The 18,096-nt window shown below is 44.8% G+C and overlaps 1 protein-coding gene across 1 annotated transcript in view; it reads right to left on the reverse strand.

Annotated features, from left to right (window-relative positions):
* Positions 1–18,096, reverse strand: part of mRNA-cap (mRNA capping enzyme) — a 118,571-nt gene that overhangs the window by 95,871 nt on the left and 4,604 nt on the right. The window contains exons 3-7 of the mRNA XM_065453311.2: positions 17,034–17,143; positions 15,581–15,684; positions 13,157–13,245; positions 7,073–7,148; positions 429–459 (exon numbers count right to left, since the gene is read on the reverse strand). Of these exons, the coding sequence (XP_065309383.1) occupies positions 429–459; positions 7,073–7,148; positions 13,157–13,245; positions 15,581–15,684; positions 17,034–17,143 (410 nt within the window). The remainder of the gene's footprint in view (positions 1–428; positions 460–7,072; positions 7,149–13,156; positions 13,246–15,580; positions 15,685–17,033; positions 17,144–18,096) is intronic.

Here is an 18,096-nt window from a genome sequence, read left to right on the forward strand (position 1 = left end):
GCCACGAAAGGGTAGTTTTTTTTTTGCTGTAAGTGGTTACAAGATACCCAAATCCCAGATATACTGAACCTGTGTGAAGTCGGCTAAGACCTTGTCTTCAAAACAATGTTGCAGTGAATAGGGGACTTAGATCAGAGTTCTACAGGTCAAAATGGCAATGCCTTGAGTATTAAACTACAATAACAAGATAACACATGCCATGTTTGAAAGTCCTAAACTTGATGCGAATGTTATAACAAATGTAAAGATCCTTATAATCAAGCATCCTCTTCGCAAAGCTGCAAACCCGCCTAATATAACTATTTTTAGGTACTTTGTTAATTTTCACTTGGATAAAAATAGCTTTTAGAGGTAGTCCCATCCTTCTTGTCTCAAAAGGAAGAATAAATTATTTGACTGAATGATTGATTGGACAGAACCACACTCACCTCTGCAAGGGCTTTGACGGCTGCTTCAATGCTGAAAGAATGAAAAAAAAAATCAAAGAAATTCGGGCATTTAACGTCTCAAAGCAAGAAATCAGTTATGAGGTAAGCTGTAGTAGGGGTTCTAGATTAAGTCTGAGCTTGTGGGGCTAATGTGCACTCTAAGTACATGGGTGTTTCTTTCCTGGATTACACCCACATCAAAATGCAGCTATGGCAGCTGAGAATTAAACCTGCAACCTTCAGTGGCAGAACAGAATACCGAGTCGCTGAGCTACCAAAGTGGGTGAAAGAGAATTCCACAGAGACTGCATAGAAAGGGAATTCCCTCCAGAACAAAATTGATTTACTGATGTAACTTTGTACACGGCACATGAGAATTTCTCACTGCCTCTATCTATATGTCTATTTGACTGTTTCTTATATTTATATAGTGAACATTACACACCTGCCACAGTAGCCCAGCGGCTGTGGCATTGCTCTGCTGAGCTCAAGGTCGCAAGTTCAATCCCGGCCACGGCTGCCGCATTCCAATGAAGGTGTGATGCAAAGAAGCTCGTGTACTGTGCATTGGGTGCACATAAACAGCACCAGGAGGTCAAAATTGACCCGGAGCTTCCCACTATGGCATGCTTCATAATCAGAACATGGTTTCAACACGTAGCACACTAAATCCTTTGTTCATTTGGTAATTCACAGGAACCACCTGTTCCTGCGAAGCATATACATAAGGCTATGGCACGAAGCTCGCGTTAAATCGGACAGTTCACGAAGCTCAGAGGCACACGAGAAATGCAAGATCAGACGTTGCTAGGGGGTGTCCAGATTGCACCCCCAAAAAATGGCTTTTCCGAGTAGCGTACGATGATCTCGAAGGTCATGTGTGCTTGCATGCGCTGGAAGTCCTGAAAGGCCAGGAACACATCAAGGCCATAACATTTATTCATCACTAGAGAGAGAAACCTGTGAGTGTCAAAAAACATGTCGGCTATGATGTATTTCTGGCTTTGCAATTGCTTTTGGTGTCGGGCACTACCATGTTGCTTGCTATGGTTATCAACATGGTAGTTATCAATTTATAAAGTAGAACCTCGATTATACATCCCTTGGTCATGCAACAACTCGCATTTTACGACTAATTGGTTTGCTCCTGGCAAAACCCCCATATAAAAAATGTATTAATGACCTCAATTATGCAACACACTTTTACACTGACCCCCACCTCATACATACGACCACTCTCTAGTACTGTCTGAAAAAAAAAAAAGAAGAAACTCTATGCAGGCATGTGAGAACAATGCAGCCGGCTGTAACGGGTTACATTTGCGCCATATTTGAATAACAGCAAAGTGCGTAATTTCAAAACAAATATTCTACATTCTGTGGTTTTCCGCATTACATTGGCAGCCTGTACATTTATGTCTTGATCCAATCAATAGACAAGTCAACCGAAGTCAGAACTAGTTTTTGGTTAAAATCGATGCCATTTTTGCTGTTCTTGTGTTACAGTTACGAGGCTGCAGTACCGTGTTGTCTTTCACACTTTGACTCCACTTACAGTCACAGACCGGTAAATTGGACCCCGATAATTCAGACACACTATGCAATTCAGACAGCTTTGCGGCACTGCCAATAGCCCCACAGACTTAATGCATAAAGACGACCAATATTTCACAAAGCTGCCAGCTCTACATTCGACTAGCCACACTCCGTCTATGGCTGTAGCATTATCCATTATCTATATGGCTTCCGTAGAAAAAAACAATTGGCAGCAAATATCAAAACTGACATATTTTGTTGAACTTAGTCTTTTATTCTTAAATGCCCGTAATGACCAATGGCAATGGTAGATAACAATGACTATGAGAGAGAGTGGTTGGAAAGAACGCAAATGCATGATGGTAAGGTGAGAAAGATCCCGTATACGATCACTGAATGATGTAGAAATGCAAAGGTAATCCCTACGGAATCATTTGAAGCATAGAGAAATGTTTCAGCCAGTTTCATAAACACAAAGTCGCGAAATTGTTTTGTGGCCACTCACTAAAACATGTCCCCTAAATGGCATCTACCGTAACCGCGTCTGGGGACAGCCACTCTTGCTGCACTATCGACATACAGTTAACCTCGACAGAGTTGAACCTACTTATAAGAATATTCAAGTGCAACGAAAATTCTATTGCTATAATCAACAATTGTTATAACCTGGTTGCATGAAAAAAAATATCAAAATGAGAGATGGTGTAGCTGTTTCGAGAAAACTATAATAGCGGGGAGGCCAGTTCTCCTCCCCACTACCTTCCTCCATCCAGCTTCTGATTATGTTGACTCGTTTAACTGTTTAACTCTGCTTCCTGCATGCTCCGATCGAGTATTGTTAACAAGCCATGGCTGTCTGTGTTCAATAATGGCACTGCTACAACAACTGCAAAGAGGGGTCACGGGCGGCAAGTGACGTAAGAGCTCCGCTGAGGCATTGCTTTGGTGGTCCCAAAAGGCCCCCTTTAAAAAATGCAGGAAGGTTGCCCTGGCAGCATCTCAGCTTGAGAAATCCAGGGACATGATCGCCACAAGAATCTTGCCACATACTTCCCACTGGCTTGCATGAGAAAACTGCATGTCCGTCAGCCTTGCTTGCTTTACGCAAAGCTTGCCAACATCCTTCTCCAAGGCATCTAGGTGCTCCATGTAGTGAAGCAGAAGGTCCATCGCGAAAATAAGCCCATGAGGGTCCCCGGGGGGACCTCCCCCGGGGACAATGTTGAGGCAGCCTACCCTACAGTGTCAGCACTGCTGTCGTGGCTGTCACTGTCTCTATCCAATGCAAGCATGTTCCAATAATCACCTCACCGGTAAGAAGCACTTTGTTTCCAAATCTATAGCAGTGTGCTTTCTTTTCACCGGCAACATCGTGTGTTGCCGATTATCAGTGGGCAAATCAGCCATCTTCTGTTTCGGCAGCGTCAAATGAGGCTGAGAAGCAACGTGGCCAGGAATGATTTCGTCGCAACAAACAAAGACAAGGAACAAGTGACTTTGGCAAAATGTGATCCATAGAATAAAGAACCAACTGTGAGGGCCCAGCAAGCAACCTGGGAGGAGTGCGGCCAGCATTGTCAGGGCGATTGGCGCGGTCCATTTGTGTTTCGGAGGGTGGTATGGCGCAGATCTAGGGGTGCAGCACATTTGTGTTCGGAGGGGTGGAAGGGCGACGGGAGAGATGCGTGCGAGGCTGGCGTGCACTTCTTATGGACAGAAGTGCGCGGCGGCAGTTGGGGTAGCGGGCGATCGTGCAGTGGCTTGCATTTCACTTTTTCTGTTTTCTTTTCAAGGATTTCGCATTCCAATACCTTCCGGCACAGACACGTTTCGGCACAGACACCCAGCAGCCAGACTTCATCGTTATAGTCGACGATGTGTCATGGGGACATCGTATTAAGCGGGTTATTTCCCCACAGAAAACATACAAAGGTTGACAGTGCAGCGAGGACTCATGTCGTTCCGAAGCTCGGATAAAAAAGACGCCGGGTGCTCAGCATAAAAGAAAAAGTAGAGATTGTCTGTGCTATCGAACGTGACACGAAGAAGCCGGCGCTGGCACGCAACAGGGATCTGCTGTTGATTACAGTGTGTGGCATTCGGAATGCTAAGAAGTTGCTCGGCAGCGCTGCTGTGACCGTGAAGACATGTCGGCTGCGAGGTTCGACTTTTCACCATCACTGCCTGTGTTGTTGCCGAAGTGTCGACTAGCGACAGTGATGAGGATGACACGGAAAGCGACAGCACGGGCGATTCAAGCCCGACAGTGGCATAAGCTGTGCGTTACGTCAGCCTCATGAAAGCAATCGTTGCGACGAGAACAGGGGCGCAATAACGTAACTTTATTCCAAATGAAAAGTATTTCAAACTCTGGCACCCGGCAATGAAAAAGGCGTCCCCGGGACTTCTGCAGCACTACTGTGCACGTGCACGGAGAATACGTAACGTCAACGAGGAATCTGCCATGCGAAAGTTTGCCGAGAAGAGGGGGCTGACTGAAAAGCTGGCATGCAACATCAGTAAGTTTGAGGCCGCTGTCGTCGTCGTGCTAGGCCGCCGCGACATCAAACGAAAATAACGCTTTTGTTGCACGAAGTGAATAAATACTGCATGTTTTTTCCCCTTTCATCGCACTCTCACTGAGTTCCGTTTTTGACAGGTAAGTGGGTGATCTCATGCTATTTGGTTAAACTGTACTACCGTCTAGTACATACTTTTTCCGAGCACCAGCCAACTACGGTTTAACGAGGTTTCACTGTAACTGAATTTCAATGGTAACTCCATCTAAGCAGGCAATGCTACAAAGGCTTGAAAGACTTCTCTCATGACTAACATTAGCTAAAAAAAAAATTGTGCACTACATATGAAATAATGATATAGGCATGCATCACATAATTTGATGTAACACTAAGGGAAGAAGAGATGTTTCGAAACTTTAATATTTTGACAAAGTTTAATAAAAATTGTCACCCAGACATAGTATTTCATGCTGATTTCAAAAATATAATGACTTTTTAATTTGACTGACTGTTTCTGGATATAAATAAAATTATTCACCTATTGTTTATCAGAAAAACTGCAAGAATATCAGCCAGAATGTTTATAAGGACAGATGGCTGGATACTGCAAAGTGTAAGGAACACAAACACAGGACTACCTTTTTTATACTGGAGGTATTACCAATTTTACAGCAAATGAAGTTCAATCTGCAGACATGGCTATCTGCCAGATTATAAAAATTTACAAAAGCGAAATTAAAAAATCTGCTCCTACCACTGTGTAGTACACACATGTAGCTACATGCCGCTGTTTAAGTTGTGGTTCTATGTGCCTTGAAGACCAAGATAGCGCTTCTGCAAGTTTAAACACCAAAAATGAGATTCTGAGAAAACTTGATAGAAAAAGAAAGAGCTTATTTTTGTAACACAACACCACAAAATATTTGAATATTTACAAGTGCTATTGTATTAGTAGCCTCCAGGAATGCAGTCTGTCTGGCTAGAGTCCCTATGGCGATGCCTTCTGAGCAACTGCTGCAAGTTTTGAGCAGGCGCATGCTCAGCAGACATAGCCAGGTCGTTTGTCCTGGCAGCAGTGTCATCAACATGATCTAGTAGTTCCAATTTTCAGTTAGTAGCAGGAGTTGACGGTAATGCTTGAAGTTTTCCTTGAGCTTCATTGGCAATACGCCGCAGATCTTTCGGCTACAGAATAGTAGTGCTGTGCCAAAACATTGACAAAACATGGCCATTGCCAGGAGTGCTTCGGGGGACTTGGCCTAACATGCCATCGGAATCTCTGGCTTCGCTCAACTGCGGGAGCGGGCCGTTATCGATGTCATCGGGAAGTGGCGCGGTGGAGAGTCGTTTCTTGAATTTGTATGTCGACTTTCTTTTACTTTTTTTCCCCAAATCTATACTTCGCAGCGAACTTCGAAATCAAGGTCGACATCGCTGTCAGCATAGGAAAACTCGTTGGCATGCACTCAGCGGCAGCGGAGTGATGCAGATAACGCTAGTGTAGCAAATAGCATAGCTGTCTAAGGGTCACATCCATTTGACGACCAATTACAGCACGCATTGGGACTTCTTCTTGAGGTTGAATTTCTTCACTGACAATGTGTGGACAGAGCCGGTGGTGGCGGGAAAATGAAGACGACAGACTGCTTTTTCAGACGATATACGGGTCGGCGCGACCGAATGACTGCAAGAGTCGTCACGTGCCCTGGAAAAAGCGATTTTTTTACAGAAACTTTGGCTCATATTTAGCCAACACTGTTGCCAAAAATTTACGATATGGTTAAGATATTGATTTAAAATGTGCAAAACTTGGCAAAGTGGCACCAGCTTAGCCCACTCATTGAAGTTTCGTTTTCTGCCATTATTGGGAAAAGAGCATTGGCCAACGGGGGCAGTTTCATGGTCGTCACTCGTTGTATGCATGCATGCCGTGATATTTCCCGACTCGCACCGTTTGTGCATCGTGCTGTGGTGCACAAATACTTCAAAAACAAGTCCTTTTTTTAATTCGAACCAATTTTCGGGCCCCTATGAGTTCGAATTATTGAAATTCGACCGTAGTATGTGAAGTGGTTATTCCGCAGAAAGTGTTCCACATCGAAAACAACTGCAAAGCTAAACGTGTGGGATGAGACTGCCCCGACCACACTGCTCTTGTAGGTTCCTCAGTATTGCCTGCTGTGCACAAAATGCCATGCAGTGCAGATGAAAGGGAAGGGTATTGCCACCAGGTTAACTGGCCAGAGGTTCTTTAAAGGGACGCTAATGAGGAAATCTGACCTGAGATTTTGACGAAGGCTGGTTAGGTCTACTGAACAACACATCAATGAACCAGGACTTCATACATGAATGCTTTTTAAATCAGTAATGTCAAGCAGAAATACCAACACAAAATTCGTAAAGGGGGAAACCAGCCCGTCATTTTCCCTGCTAGTAACTTGTGTAAGGAGATAAGAGTTTCCAAAACCATACTTCGTCGGACCTCGGTGTCCCCTTAAGGTTCACCCAAACATAAACTGCATGAGCGTGTTCCTTGCAGCTTCTAATTCAGTTGTGGCCCCAGTGGGGCACATGACATTCCAGGCTCACCTCCAGGACATGTTGACCACCAGATAGCTGGCAATGAGGAAGCCCGTCCGGTTGAAGCCATGCGTGCAGTGGACACCTGCATGGTGTGGAGAGGAAGAGACGGCTCAGCCAGTTGCACCTTAAATCACAATGGTAAAGGAAATGAAGCAAGTCAACTAGAGCTCTGCTTTGTTATGGGCAAAAAGCGTAATTAAATTCTGGAGTTCCTCGTGCCAGAACTATGATCTGATTATGAGGCACGCCGCAGAGGGGTACTTCGGACTAAATTTTAACCACTTGGGGTTCTCTAACCCGTGTGTAATGCACGTTCCACAAGCATTTTTGCACTCCAGAATGTGGCCACTGCGGCTGCGATTAAACCCACAAACTCGTGCTTAGCAGTGCAACGCCAAAGCCACTGGGCTATTTCACAGTAATAGATTGATTATTAGATGAGAAAGTGAATGTCAAAGTTCAGTTTCCTTAATTTTCCGCTGAAATTCCAGCACTAGTCTGTCAGTGTGACATTGTGGATTGCAAAGTATTTTGAAGCGAATACAGCAAAACCTCGTTTGTGTTAAGAAAACAAACACGCACACAAACACACACACACACACAATGTGAGAAAAAATACTAACCGGGAAAACATACGATTTGAACTCGCGAATAAATCTGACAGACTGCAGATTACATCTACGCAATGCGAAGCAAAGCACAAATCATAGCACGAGACGCCAATGCGTGCTGAGCGGCCCGAGATGCGCTTTGCCGTTATTGTGGTTTCGGCAAGCTTATGTTTGCGCTCCTCGAATTTGGCCTGGGTCAGGGGCTTCGAACGAGACATCTTGACAGGAGGTTTTGACTGCCCACTCGGTGCGAATCGTTGAGGCGCAGATGCACATCGAGCTGGCGGTGCTCGAGCAACTCCAAATCCATGTTGTCGTTTTCCTGTTGTGTAGTGTTTTAAGACAGAGAAGGGAAATCGAAACAAAATCGAGCTGGTGGGTGACGCCAGAATGCGATGCCACCAGACTGAAACATGACGGCACACCTGGCTTGTCACCTATTAAAGGCGTACAGTACGCTTCCGACGCCACTGTGCCCAACCTGCTGTGAAACAGATAGGTGAAGATGCTTATTGCAATAGGGTTGGCGGCAATAGCTGTGAATGTGGCCTGCGACAACACGGAAGGAGGTTTGCTGGTACCCAAATAGGAAACCAAGTGGGTACCAGCATTCTCGCGAGAGACGGGCGGGCGAGTATTGCTGCGAAGCTGCTGCGGCTGGCGACTACCGTTCTCAGTCACACACGCTTCCCACTCTCGCTAGTTTGCGTGGGTTCCAGCAGCTGAAAAGTGTACCATGTGATCCCAGTTTGGCGATGCACTGAACGTTGGTGCCAAAAGATTGTTTTCCAAAAGTGTATCAACTGGTAAAAAGGAAGCATAACTGTATTGGGTAATTTCTTGTGTTCTCGATCACAAACTTTGCCGCCGGGAAATTGTGTGCAACAGGATCGTATCAATGAAGTTCTACTGTAGCTTTTGTTGGCTTTCTCGCCCATTCTCATGGTCGGAGGTTAGATCTTCATTGCCAATACAAATGCCTTAACAGAATGGGCAAGTGTGCTCGCACACCCAGGTTCGGGGGCAAGTTTGTTGCTAAGCACCAACTATTACACCTTTTTGAGAGGCACATGCTGTCCACCCATACTACTGCTACAGGTGTGCTGGTAGCAGCTCTGCTCTCAACAGAATTGCGAAACTAAACATACATACACATCTTCAAGTGCATCAATACTTCAATAAAGAGAATAGCTTTCTAGAAGTGCTTGGATATTTTCTTACACTTGCAATCGTCGTTGATAGTTTCTTTACAATATTTTTCATAGTTAGGCCACTATGGCCTAGTAAAAAAATTTTTAAAGTTCCAAGCTCAGTTTTTGGCTCCTTCACAATACAATGTAGCCTATATTTAGTTTCACAAGGTGTTTGCAGGGCTGTGGAAGGTAGCGGCCGCAAAGCCAATCAGGATGAAGCGCATCAGAAAATTGAGTTCTTATGCGCCTGTCGCCCTGTGATGATAATGATGGGTGGCTCCGTTAAAGTTAAAAGAAGTGTACTAATATTTAGCTTGTTTATTTTTGTAGCGGGTGGCGCTGGTGCCTTTCTCATCTTTTTTTTGTTTCCTTTTTGGACGGGCGACGCCCGTTCCCAAGGGACTGGGCCCATTTCTTTTTCTACACACAAGCAGACAATAGTGATCCGGAGCCCTCCACTACTGGGTCTGCCATAGCTTATTAGAGACATTCTCGTTCTCATTTTGGCTGTTCTCACTGCGACAATACTGATTGATCTCGACTTGTATGCACACAAGAAATGAATCAAGTTATCCTGTTAGATGGGTTCACAATTCATCAGCCTCGCCACAACTCAGATCAGCACAGATGGCAGGGTGTCATTCTCTTTGAAACGCTGCACCACCTTGGCGAGAGTCAGAATCTCCCCTCTGGAAGCAGTGGTGCACCACCTTCCACAACACGCTCAGGTCAAAATTGCCCAGCTTCCTTGTTCGTTCACCACCTTTTCCACCACAACGTTTCTTTGGTGACATCACTCTGCCCGCCTTCTCCATCTCCGTTGTCCACTCGTAGAGCGTTTGCTCACTCACCTGGGTGAGTTTTGCAGCCCTCTTGATAAGGGAATTCAAGCTTGAACTGCCTCTGCACTCGGCGCGAAGCCCTTCAAGAACATTTAAAGCTGTCTGCTTTGCCAGCTTGGGGAAACAGCACACCTTCCACAGACGGCACACGGGAGACAACTGAATCGGTCAATGCCATGTTGCCGAAAGACAGCACATCACCACTTTGTAACAGGCCTCCGAGGAGCTGTGTTCGTGCAGGTCACTGCTATCAGTTTCACGACTGATCGAAAGCGCTCACTATACTTTAAAATTGTCACTCCAAGCTGTTTTAAATTTTTGTGTTTATTGTTTTAAATCTAGTCCTAAAGTGCTCAAATATTTGACGGACTATTTGCTGTGCTCCTGCAGCCCTCATTGGTTAAGAGTCCCCTACCGTCCATAGTGCTGCAAACAGCTTGTGAAATGAAGTATATATTCAATGCAAAGCAGACCCGGGCAGGCACCGTCCAAATCCATGATGCAACAGCAAGCTGGCATTTTTACGACTTTTCTGGCTTGCCAAGCATCTTCTCACAGTAAGAGTGGCTTTGTAGAAGAGTGATATACTAAAAAAGCTCAAATAATATTTTTCCTTTAGTGTCCCTCTAACATCAGTTGCTCCCTGATTGAGTTCCAAAGATCTCCTGTGGACAATGTTCCTGCCGTCTACAAGGCCACGAACCTATATAAGCTTGCTCCTTTCGTGGCTGGATGACAAGGCCTCATCGTGCCATGTGCCACCCATTCACCAGGTGAGCAAAAACAATAAGGAAAACCCAAGGGGCTTGATTTTTATTAACAGGTGTATGGCAGCAACAGACAAAGAACACAAGGCAAGCACTGTGGGAATTAACAGTTTTTAATGAACTGCAAAAATAATTACGTAGTTCGAATTTGTGATGCATTTTATATTCTGAATAAAAGAAAAGAAAAAAGGGGAATGCAAGTGGAAGATACAAAAAAAGAAAGAATGGGGCCTCTTGCAGGGCCTCTTCCGACTTTCATTCCATTTTTCTTTTGTTTTTACTTTGGGGCCCTTATCGAAAACTCTGTTCAGGTGAGTGAACATAGTTGGACTGATTCATGGGGATACATCTCACGGCAAAATAAGAATTGTGCACAGTTGGAAGTAAAACCTGCTAACCACTGAGGCATTACACAACGTTACCCGCTCGGCGATTTTTATGAGGTTTGGTGTGCCACACAGACTCTGAGAGCGGTAGCGTCTGTGCATATACGACAGACTTCCTTTAAGACGAACTCAAAGGGACCATGAAAATTTGTTAGTTTTATCAGAAGAATAATTGGCAACATGACGAGGCACATCTAAATATCTTACTTCAAAACGGTAAATGAAGTGCACTTACAACAGAGGAAAAATGACATAAAAGGCCTTTATTTAGCTGATCTTAATAGTAAAACTGTCTTCAAGTGGTACTCTTGCTTGGTTTCATCCAGTTCGTCACGGATGTTTGGCGCTTCTGTGCAAATTAGTGAGCAGCCACAAACAATGTCATCTCCCCTAAGGACTTTAAAATTCCTTCTGTGCCTTCTTGCTGCTGGGAAAAGATCACTAGGGAGTTCAAGCAGGGATCTGCGATCTGACAGGTCATCGGTGCAGGCTCCAAGCTAGTGTAAGTATGAGGGAGCATGTTGAGCGTGCAGCAAAGCAATGCTACTTAGAGGAAAGTCTAGGTGACGCTGAGCGAAGTGGGGATGGAGAGACAAAGTGAAACGATGCGGAGGAGGAAGGTAGGTGTAGGCGCGCTGGGTTGAGCTCCTCTGGCAGTCACTATGGGTTTTGTTTGTGATACAGATGTGCTGGGTTTGTCTTGTGATAAATCGTCCTCGTTCTCTGTACGCTGTGTGTGCGAGTTAAAAGTGTGCGACAGTGAGCCGCCAATGGCGGCTCAGCTTCTGCAAAAGAAGAAATGGGAGTGAGGAAGTGCGCCATCATCTGTCGCACGCACAGCACCGGGAAGGGGAGAGAACGGGGTGTTGTACTTCAGCCGCACCCGGTTGTGCGGACTTTATCTTCAAAGCGATCTGCTTTGGGGGCACAGTGTAGGCAGGCCGATGGCTCGTAGCTTTGTGTATGCTGTGTTTTCGTCGCTCAGTTTGCGTTGAAGAGATAGACAGTATGAAGGTCACTTCGCTCACTGCTGCGATTCCTCATGCCAGAATTTTGACAGCGAGTGTGTGCGGTCATTGAGTGTGATGTGTTCATGTTTGCTTGCGCGTACTGACACTATGCTTGCCAATTTAGTTCCTAAGCAAATGAAAGAGGCGTTCTAAGGTGGCTGCTGCATATGGCGTGGCAGCGAGAGCCTTGTCTTGAATACTATCTGCGATGCGGACAGCCCAGGTGCACCAAGGGCCGATAGTTTTGTGTGCGCTATAGCACCCGTACGCTTGTGCGTCACCTGTATTCACGAAGTGAAGTGTCACTGTCTCTTTTTGTTTCCTCCTCTTGTTTTTGCCTCTGTACATGAGTAATGTCTGCCGGCCTCCAGTAGGGTGCCTCGATGTGTGTGTCCTGGCGCGCAGCACAATGAGGCACCCTAGCCAGAAGGATCGGTAACGGTTGCGGCTACTCCAAATGTTCATCTTAACCGCAGAGCACGTCTGAGGCGGTTCATCTTAAGCGGATTTTTCTTTGCCCTGAGTCTATGGAAAACCAGACGAATGTTCCCATGTTGTTTGTTATATGAGAGAATTAGGCCTCACCGATTTCGTCTTAATGAGAGTTCACTGTATTCTAGAGGCCATGGCAAGCAATACTGCAGCGGTAGATAACAATGTACTCTTCACAAAAAAGTCATTCTTGAAAAGATGATGGCATCCATTGCGAGATCCTCCTACAGTGAAATTAAACGAGCAGAACTGAACGAAGTTGCTGAAGTTCAGTGGTTTTTTCTTTTCTTTTCTTTTGGACTTTAATCATTCGGACATTTATGCCACTCCCTTTTAAGGGCTACAAAAATCAATCCACAGCTGCTTACAAAACTGTTACAAACACTTCAGGACAATAGTGCAAATCACTTTTGCCGAAGCCCTGAAGGTGCAGCAAGGTTCATGAAGGAGGACATTAGTGTGAAGCTACAGAAGAAACCTTTACGGGTTTCTTGAACAGTGAAGCTTCCTTGCTCAGAAACCCTTATGGGTTTTCTTTGTAGCTTCATGCTACGGTCGGATGAATGATAAACCTTCCCTTTCAGGTAACTGCTGTACTGCACATCTACACACACGCTTCTTATTCAGCCTTGAATTTGAGGGAGAAAGAAAAGGAAAGGAGAGAAAGGTCAAACAGAGGCATGTCCAGTTTGCTACCCTATGCAGGGGAAGGGTGGGGGTGAGGGTCAGTTTAAGGGCTTCACCAGCAAATATGACAATCTGATAAATATGACAAGGGCAGTTGCTCACCAATTATGTGCAGTGGGTTCATGGATATGAATCGCTGACAGACGCCAATGAATGCATCCGTCTGCTCCTGGGATGGACACTCTCCATGACTGCGCAAGGGAACGCAAAAAAGGTGCAGTGTCATCACAGGTGAGGTGTGTTGCCCTGCTGCCACCATACGTCTCCCGCAGCAGTTATTACTCGTTCAAAAGTCCCAACGTTGGGCTGGATAGAACCTGAGCTTGCAAACGATGTTTTACAGTGTACAGGGATAGAAAGCAACCCTAAAGGTCATGGTAAAGTCTTGTTATGCACCAGTGAGTATATATGGCAACTTTTTGTTTTGAATGCCTTCAATGATGTGCGAGAAAATCTAGTATTGCCAAACCTCAAAATGCACATGATATCCGCAGCAAATATGTCACAAACAATGACTGCACACACTAGCTCCTATGGAAACTCCGTGGTCATTAAAGCACACCATTAATGCATGCACATACAGTCAAACCTCGTTCATCAATTTTATGTGGCCTATAAAGTGTCCGAATTAAACCAAATGCAGAATTATTTAGTCTACCAGGGAAAACAGTAAACAAATGCTTCCTACTTCAACATGCCTTCACTTACTGAAGAAATCTACAATGCTCATCTATATTTTGCACAAAATCAGTTCAGTAGCTGCCATTCTCATAATCTTGTGACTGATAAGCTATTCACAGGGGCGAGGGCCTCAGAACTTTTTTGTAGTACTGCAGCAACCCGAGACATGCCTTTTTATTCAATAAACATGCCTTTCACTAACATGCACATTGCAGTTACTTTGTTGCCTGTGAACCAGTCATGACACTGATTGTCCCTTGCAATGTGGCCGGCACGTTTGATGCAAGTGTATAGGGCACAGTAGAATCGCGTTTCATCCTCAACGGCTGCCATTGTGTTTGTTGTGATATCATGTGTGCTTTGCACTGAATCAAAACGCAACCGCTGCAGATGAATTCACAGTTGATATAAACATGATCATTCACAACGACCACATAGTCGCCGTGAATGTGTGAACAATGCGGTGTCATGTGTGGGGTTAATGCAGCAAAAAAGCACAAAGAATGCTCATGACGTTCCCATATGATTACTGTACTGCTGATGACTGTGGCAATGTGGATATAAGGGCTTCATTTTGGTTGACTGCTAACACTGCTTTTGCTCTTTTGCACAGTACATTTACGGAGCTTCACGCTCTGCCCACTTGAGGAGCTGTCCTAATTAAATGGTGCACTGCAAAATACATCTGAGTTAACAAAAGTTTCAGGCAATTGCATAATGCATACAGATTAGGCAAGTCCAAAATTTATGGTTTTCCAAGTTAACAAGGGTTGAATTAATGAGATTTAATGACAGATATACTGTACAGTTAATTGTTAAAGGGAACTGGTATTAATGTTCTGCCATCAATTATTGCTGCAATAAGGTATAAATTCACCAGAAACGTTTATTTGCATAAATGTACATCCAATTGATCATGTCAGTCACTCCTTTCCAACTAAGGCAAACAAATGTTGTTCCAATCATATTCACTAAATACTATTTGGGCATTCTCTTTAACAGTAGACTGTACTGCTCAAACCAACATGATTTGCCCCTGAACTCAGAAGCTGTTGGATGTGAGAATCAAGTCACACAACAGATGCAGCCAATTGGCAGCACAAGGTGCTGTGACACATCGGGTAAACAACAAAAGCAACCTTCCCAGGCTTTTATGCTTAAGAATTTGACAGATGACAGAGTCTGTTGTCCTGTTCAGTTCACTCAGGTCACCATATCTGGCTGTCTAAAACAATGTGCAGCCCCCGTTATTAGCACTACACTGAGGTGCGAGTGCCACGCTTACTTCGCTCTTATCAGCATAGCAACATCTCTGGCGGTAAAATGTTTGCAGGTTTACTCCCTGTTATTGCCCTTGCAGTGCAAAGTTATGTTGGCCTTTAGGATTGGTGTCGCATTCACTTCTCACAGCTAGGCAGTGGACTGGGTTGAGTAGCAGTACCTTGTTTGTATTCAATGCACATAGTACGTCGCTAACACTATAAAAACCACAATGCTAAAGTGTTTTCAAAGTAACCGAGCGCAATTAGTATCAGCATGAAGAAAAGCTCCAAAAGCGGCATTTCCTCTTTTTGTCTTCTGGGGGGGGGGGGGGAGGCAGGGGGGCTTTCACTGCTAATGTTTGCTGCCGCTGCATGTTGTGATTAGCAGCACATCAACTAAAGCTTTAAAATCAAATCAAAGCTGCACCACAAGGCAAAATTCTTACAGAAGTGACACAATTGGCGTGCGTAAATGATCCCCAAATTTCTGTAACAGGTAGCATGGGTGAAAATGCAGTTATTCAGAAATAGTTCTGTCACACAGTTCAGCATAAATCAAATGAAGCAAGAGCAGGAGACTGACCCGCGACACTGGAGCTTGAGGTACCGGATCTCCTTCTGCTCAATTACTTTCGGGTCATAGAATCGGTCTGTGTTGGTCAGGTCGATCCACAGGCCCATCTTCAGCTGCACGTACACAGGCATGCGTGACCGACACAAAGGGGCGCGCTTGCAACACTTCTCTCAGACATGCCAATTTCCCGACATCTGCGCAGCCTCACTCACTGTTATCACCGTCAGCATATTTTACGCCCACTGCAGGATGACGGACTATCCCAGCAATCTCCAATTACCACTGTCGTGTGTCAGCTGACTCCATTCTATGCCAGCTAAGGATGTAATCTCATCCCACCACTTGATTATCTGCCATCCACCGGTGACCTACTCTAAGCCTTTACATGGCCTGCCCCTAACTAAACTTTCTCACACTTAATCTTAACTAGGATATCAAGTGCCTCCGTATGATCGCTAATCCACACCGCTGTCTTCCTATCTTTTAAATGTTACACATATCATCTTTCATTTCATCAATCAATGCATAATCCTAAGTTCCTTCTGAAGGTTCTTTGTTAACCTCCAATTTCTGCCTTAAATGTTGGCAACAGTAGAATGCAAAAACTGTACACTTTTGATTTCAAGGAGATGAGTAAACTGCTGCTTATGAATTCAGAGCATATGCCATTTGTGTTCCAATCCCATTTGCATTCATCTAGAAACTTCCTTCTCGTGCCCTCTGCATACTTGGCCTCCACAGCCTTAAAGAGGCTGACTACCAATCACCAACTCTTGTTGCCTCTCCGTGCTATTGAATATTACTTATGTCTCTGCGTAACAATTGTCAAACCTTTGCTGTTTCAGCTCCCTAATCCTTTGTTGCCATTGCCAGCACTGTTGAAGAGTGCATCACCTGTATGCTGCAGGGTGCACATACATTTCCCATTAATCATTACACCTAAGCCTTCTCATTTTAGTATCATGAATATGTATGCAGTGAATAAACAGCGGAGTAATTGTTTCTGTCTGCCTTACTTATTTTAAAACACCAGTATTTTTCCACCTTTCTTGCGAATATTTACGGTGTAGCTATGGAATCCATAAAGACAATATTCATTAAGATGTCGATCTATGTTTCCTTCTCTCCTTAAGCCCAGATCTACAGTGATTCAAATGCTTTCTTTGCAATCCATGAAGGCTATTTAGAGCGGCCGGTTATGTTCCATAGGCTCCTGCATTACTTAGCTGACAACATGGATGTTACCATTGTGGAATATCACATTCTAAAGCGAACTTCTTTCTTGGATTGATAATTATTTGAAGTCAAGTGTCCCTATTCTATTCACAATTACCTCAGTGAGTATAATGCAGAATACTGAAAGCAAGCTAATAAGAATTCTCTAACGCCACCCTTTTCACGACAAAGAAAGGAATGGAGGTTGAGGCATCCTTCTTGTAAAACGCATAGATGCCTCGCACACCTTGTAGCTGGTTAAGGAGTCCAACAGCATGGATGGCGGGAAACGGCTCTCCTCGGGCACTTGAGCATCATAAATCTCGCTCAGGGGCGTCTTGAAGGGCAGGAACTTCTCTGCAAACCACAAGCGGCATTTCCAGTGTTTTAAAAGCCTTATTAAGGGAGCTCCTCCTAACATAGGTCGAAGTAAAGAGTTCAGCCTTTTCGCATGCAGTACAACCATACCTGCCAACCTGTGAACTTCAACATACGCAAAAACTCAGTGGACATAACATCCAGGGAGAGGGGGACTTGGCATTCACTTGATCGGGGTATCAATTACACTGACACTCAAGGCACATTTACGGCAGCATTGTGGTGTCACAGTATCGGCGCCTGTAGGCGGCTCGCGTGTGAAGGGCTAGATGGTCTCCAGAGATGCAGCAGTGCATTTGGCTGCAAAAACAATGAAACCAAGTGGACAGCACCCCCAGGCTCCACTCAAGTGATTATGCCACGGAAGCCTTCTGCCTCTGACATGAGCGACGTGTGCACAAGCAATAAAATTGCTGCTAAGTAGTTGTGTGCGTACCACAACAAGTTCCACACAGTGGTAAAGCAGTACATAGAGTGAAACAGACAGTACGTTTCAACCTACAAATTCAAACGGTTTTCCTTGAGTCTCACACCATGCACCATTCAGGTGCACTCCTCATCATGGCAGCGTTGTGAGACCCTCAACAGCTGCCGGAGTGTTGTCTTTGCCAAACAGCATCAATTGCACTGCATTCTGTATCGTCGCCAATGTGATGACCTTCGCGCATTCTTCAAACGCTGTGTGAGGAGCTTCAGCACAACGCTAAATTTTACTATTGCTTTCAATGCTATGGCCTTCAGGCAAAACTGCCAAATTTTTTCTTTAGAGCTTGCCCTGAGCACTTGCGTCTTGTGGTCCAGATATGCACTTTATCAACAATGATTTACTTTCAGAAACGGCACATAATCAGCGGCAAACTTCAAAGCAACACAATGTTTCTAGAAACACAGTGGCTTTTGCACCGACATTGCTGTTGCTGATTTCTTCTCTC

Source organism: Dermacentor albipictus, chromosome 3 (assembly GCF_038994185.2).
Source record: "Dermacentor albipictus isolate Rhodes 1998 colony chromosome 3, USDA_Dalb.pri_finalv2, whole genome shotgun sequence".
NCBI classification, from domain to species: Eukaryota; Metazoa; Arthropoda; class Arachnida; order Ixodida; family Ixodidae; genus Dermacentor; species Dermacentor albipictus.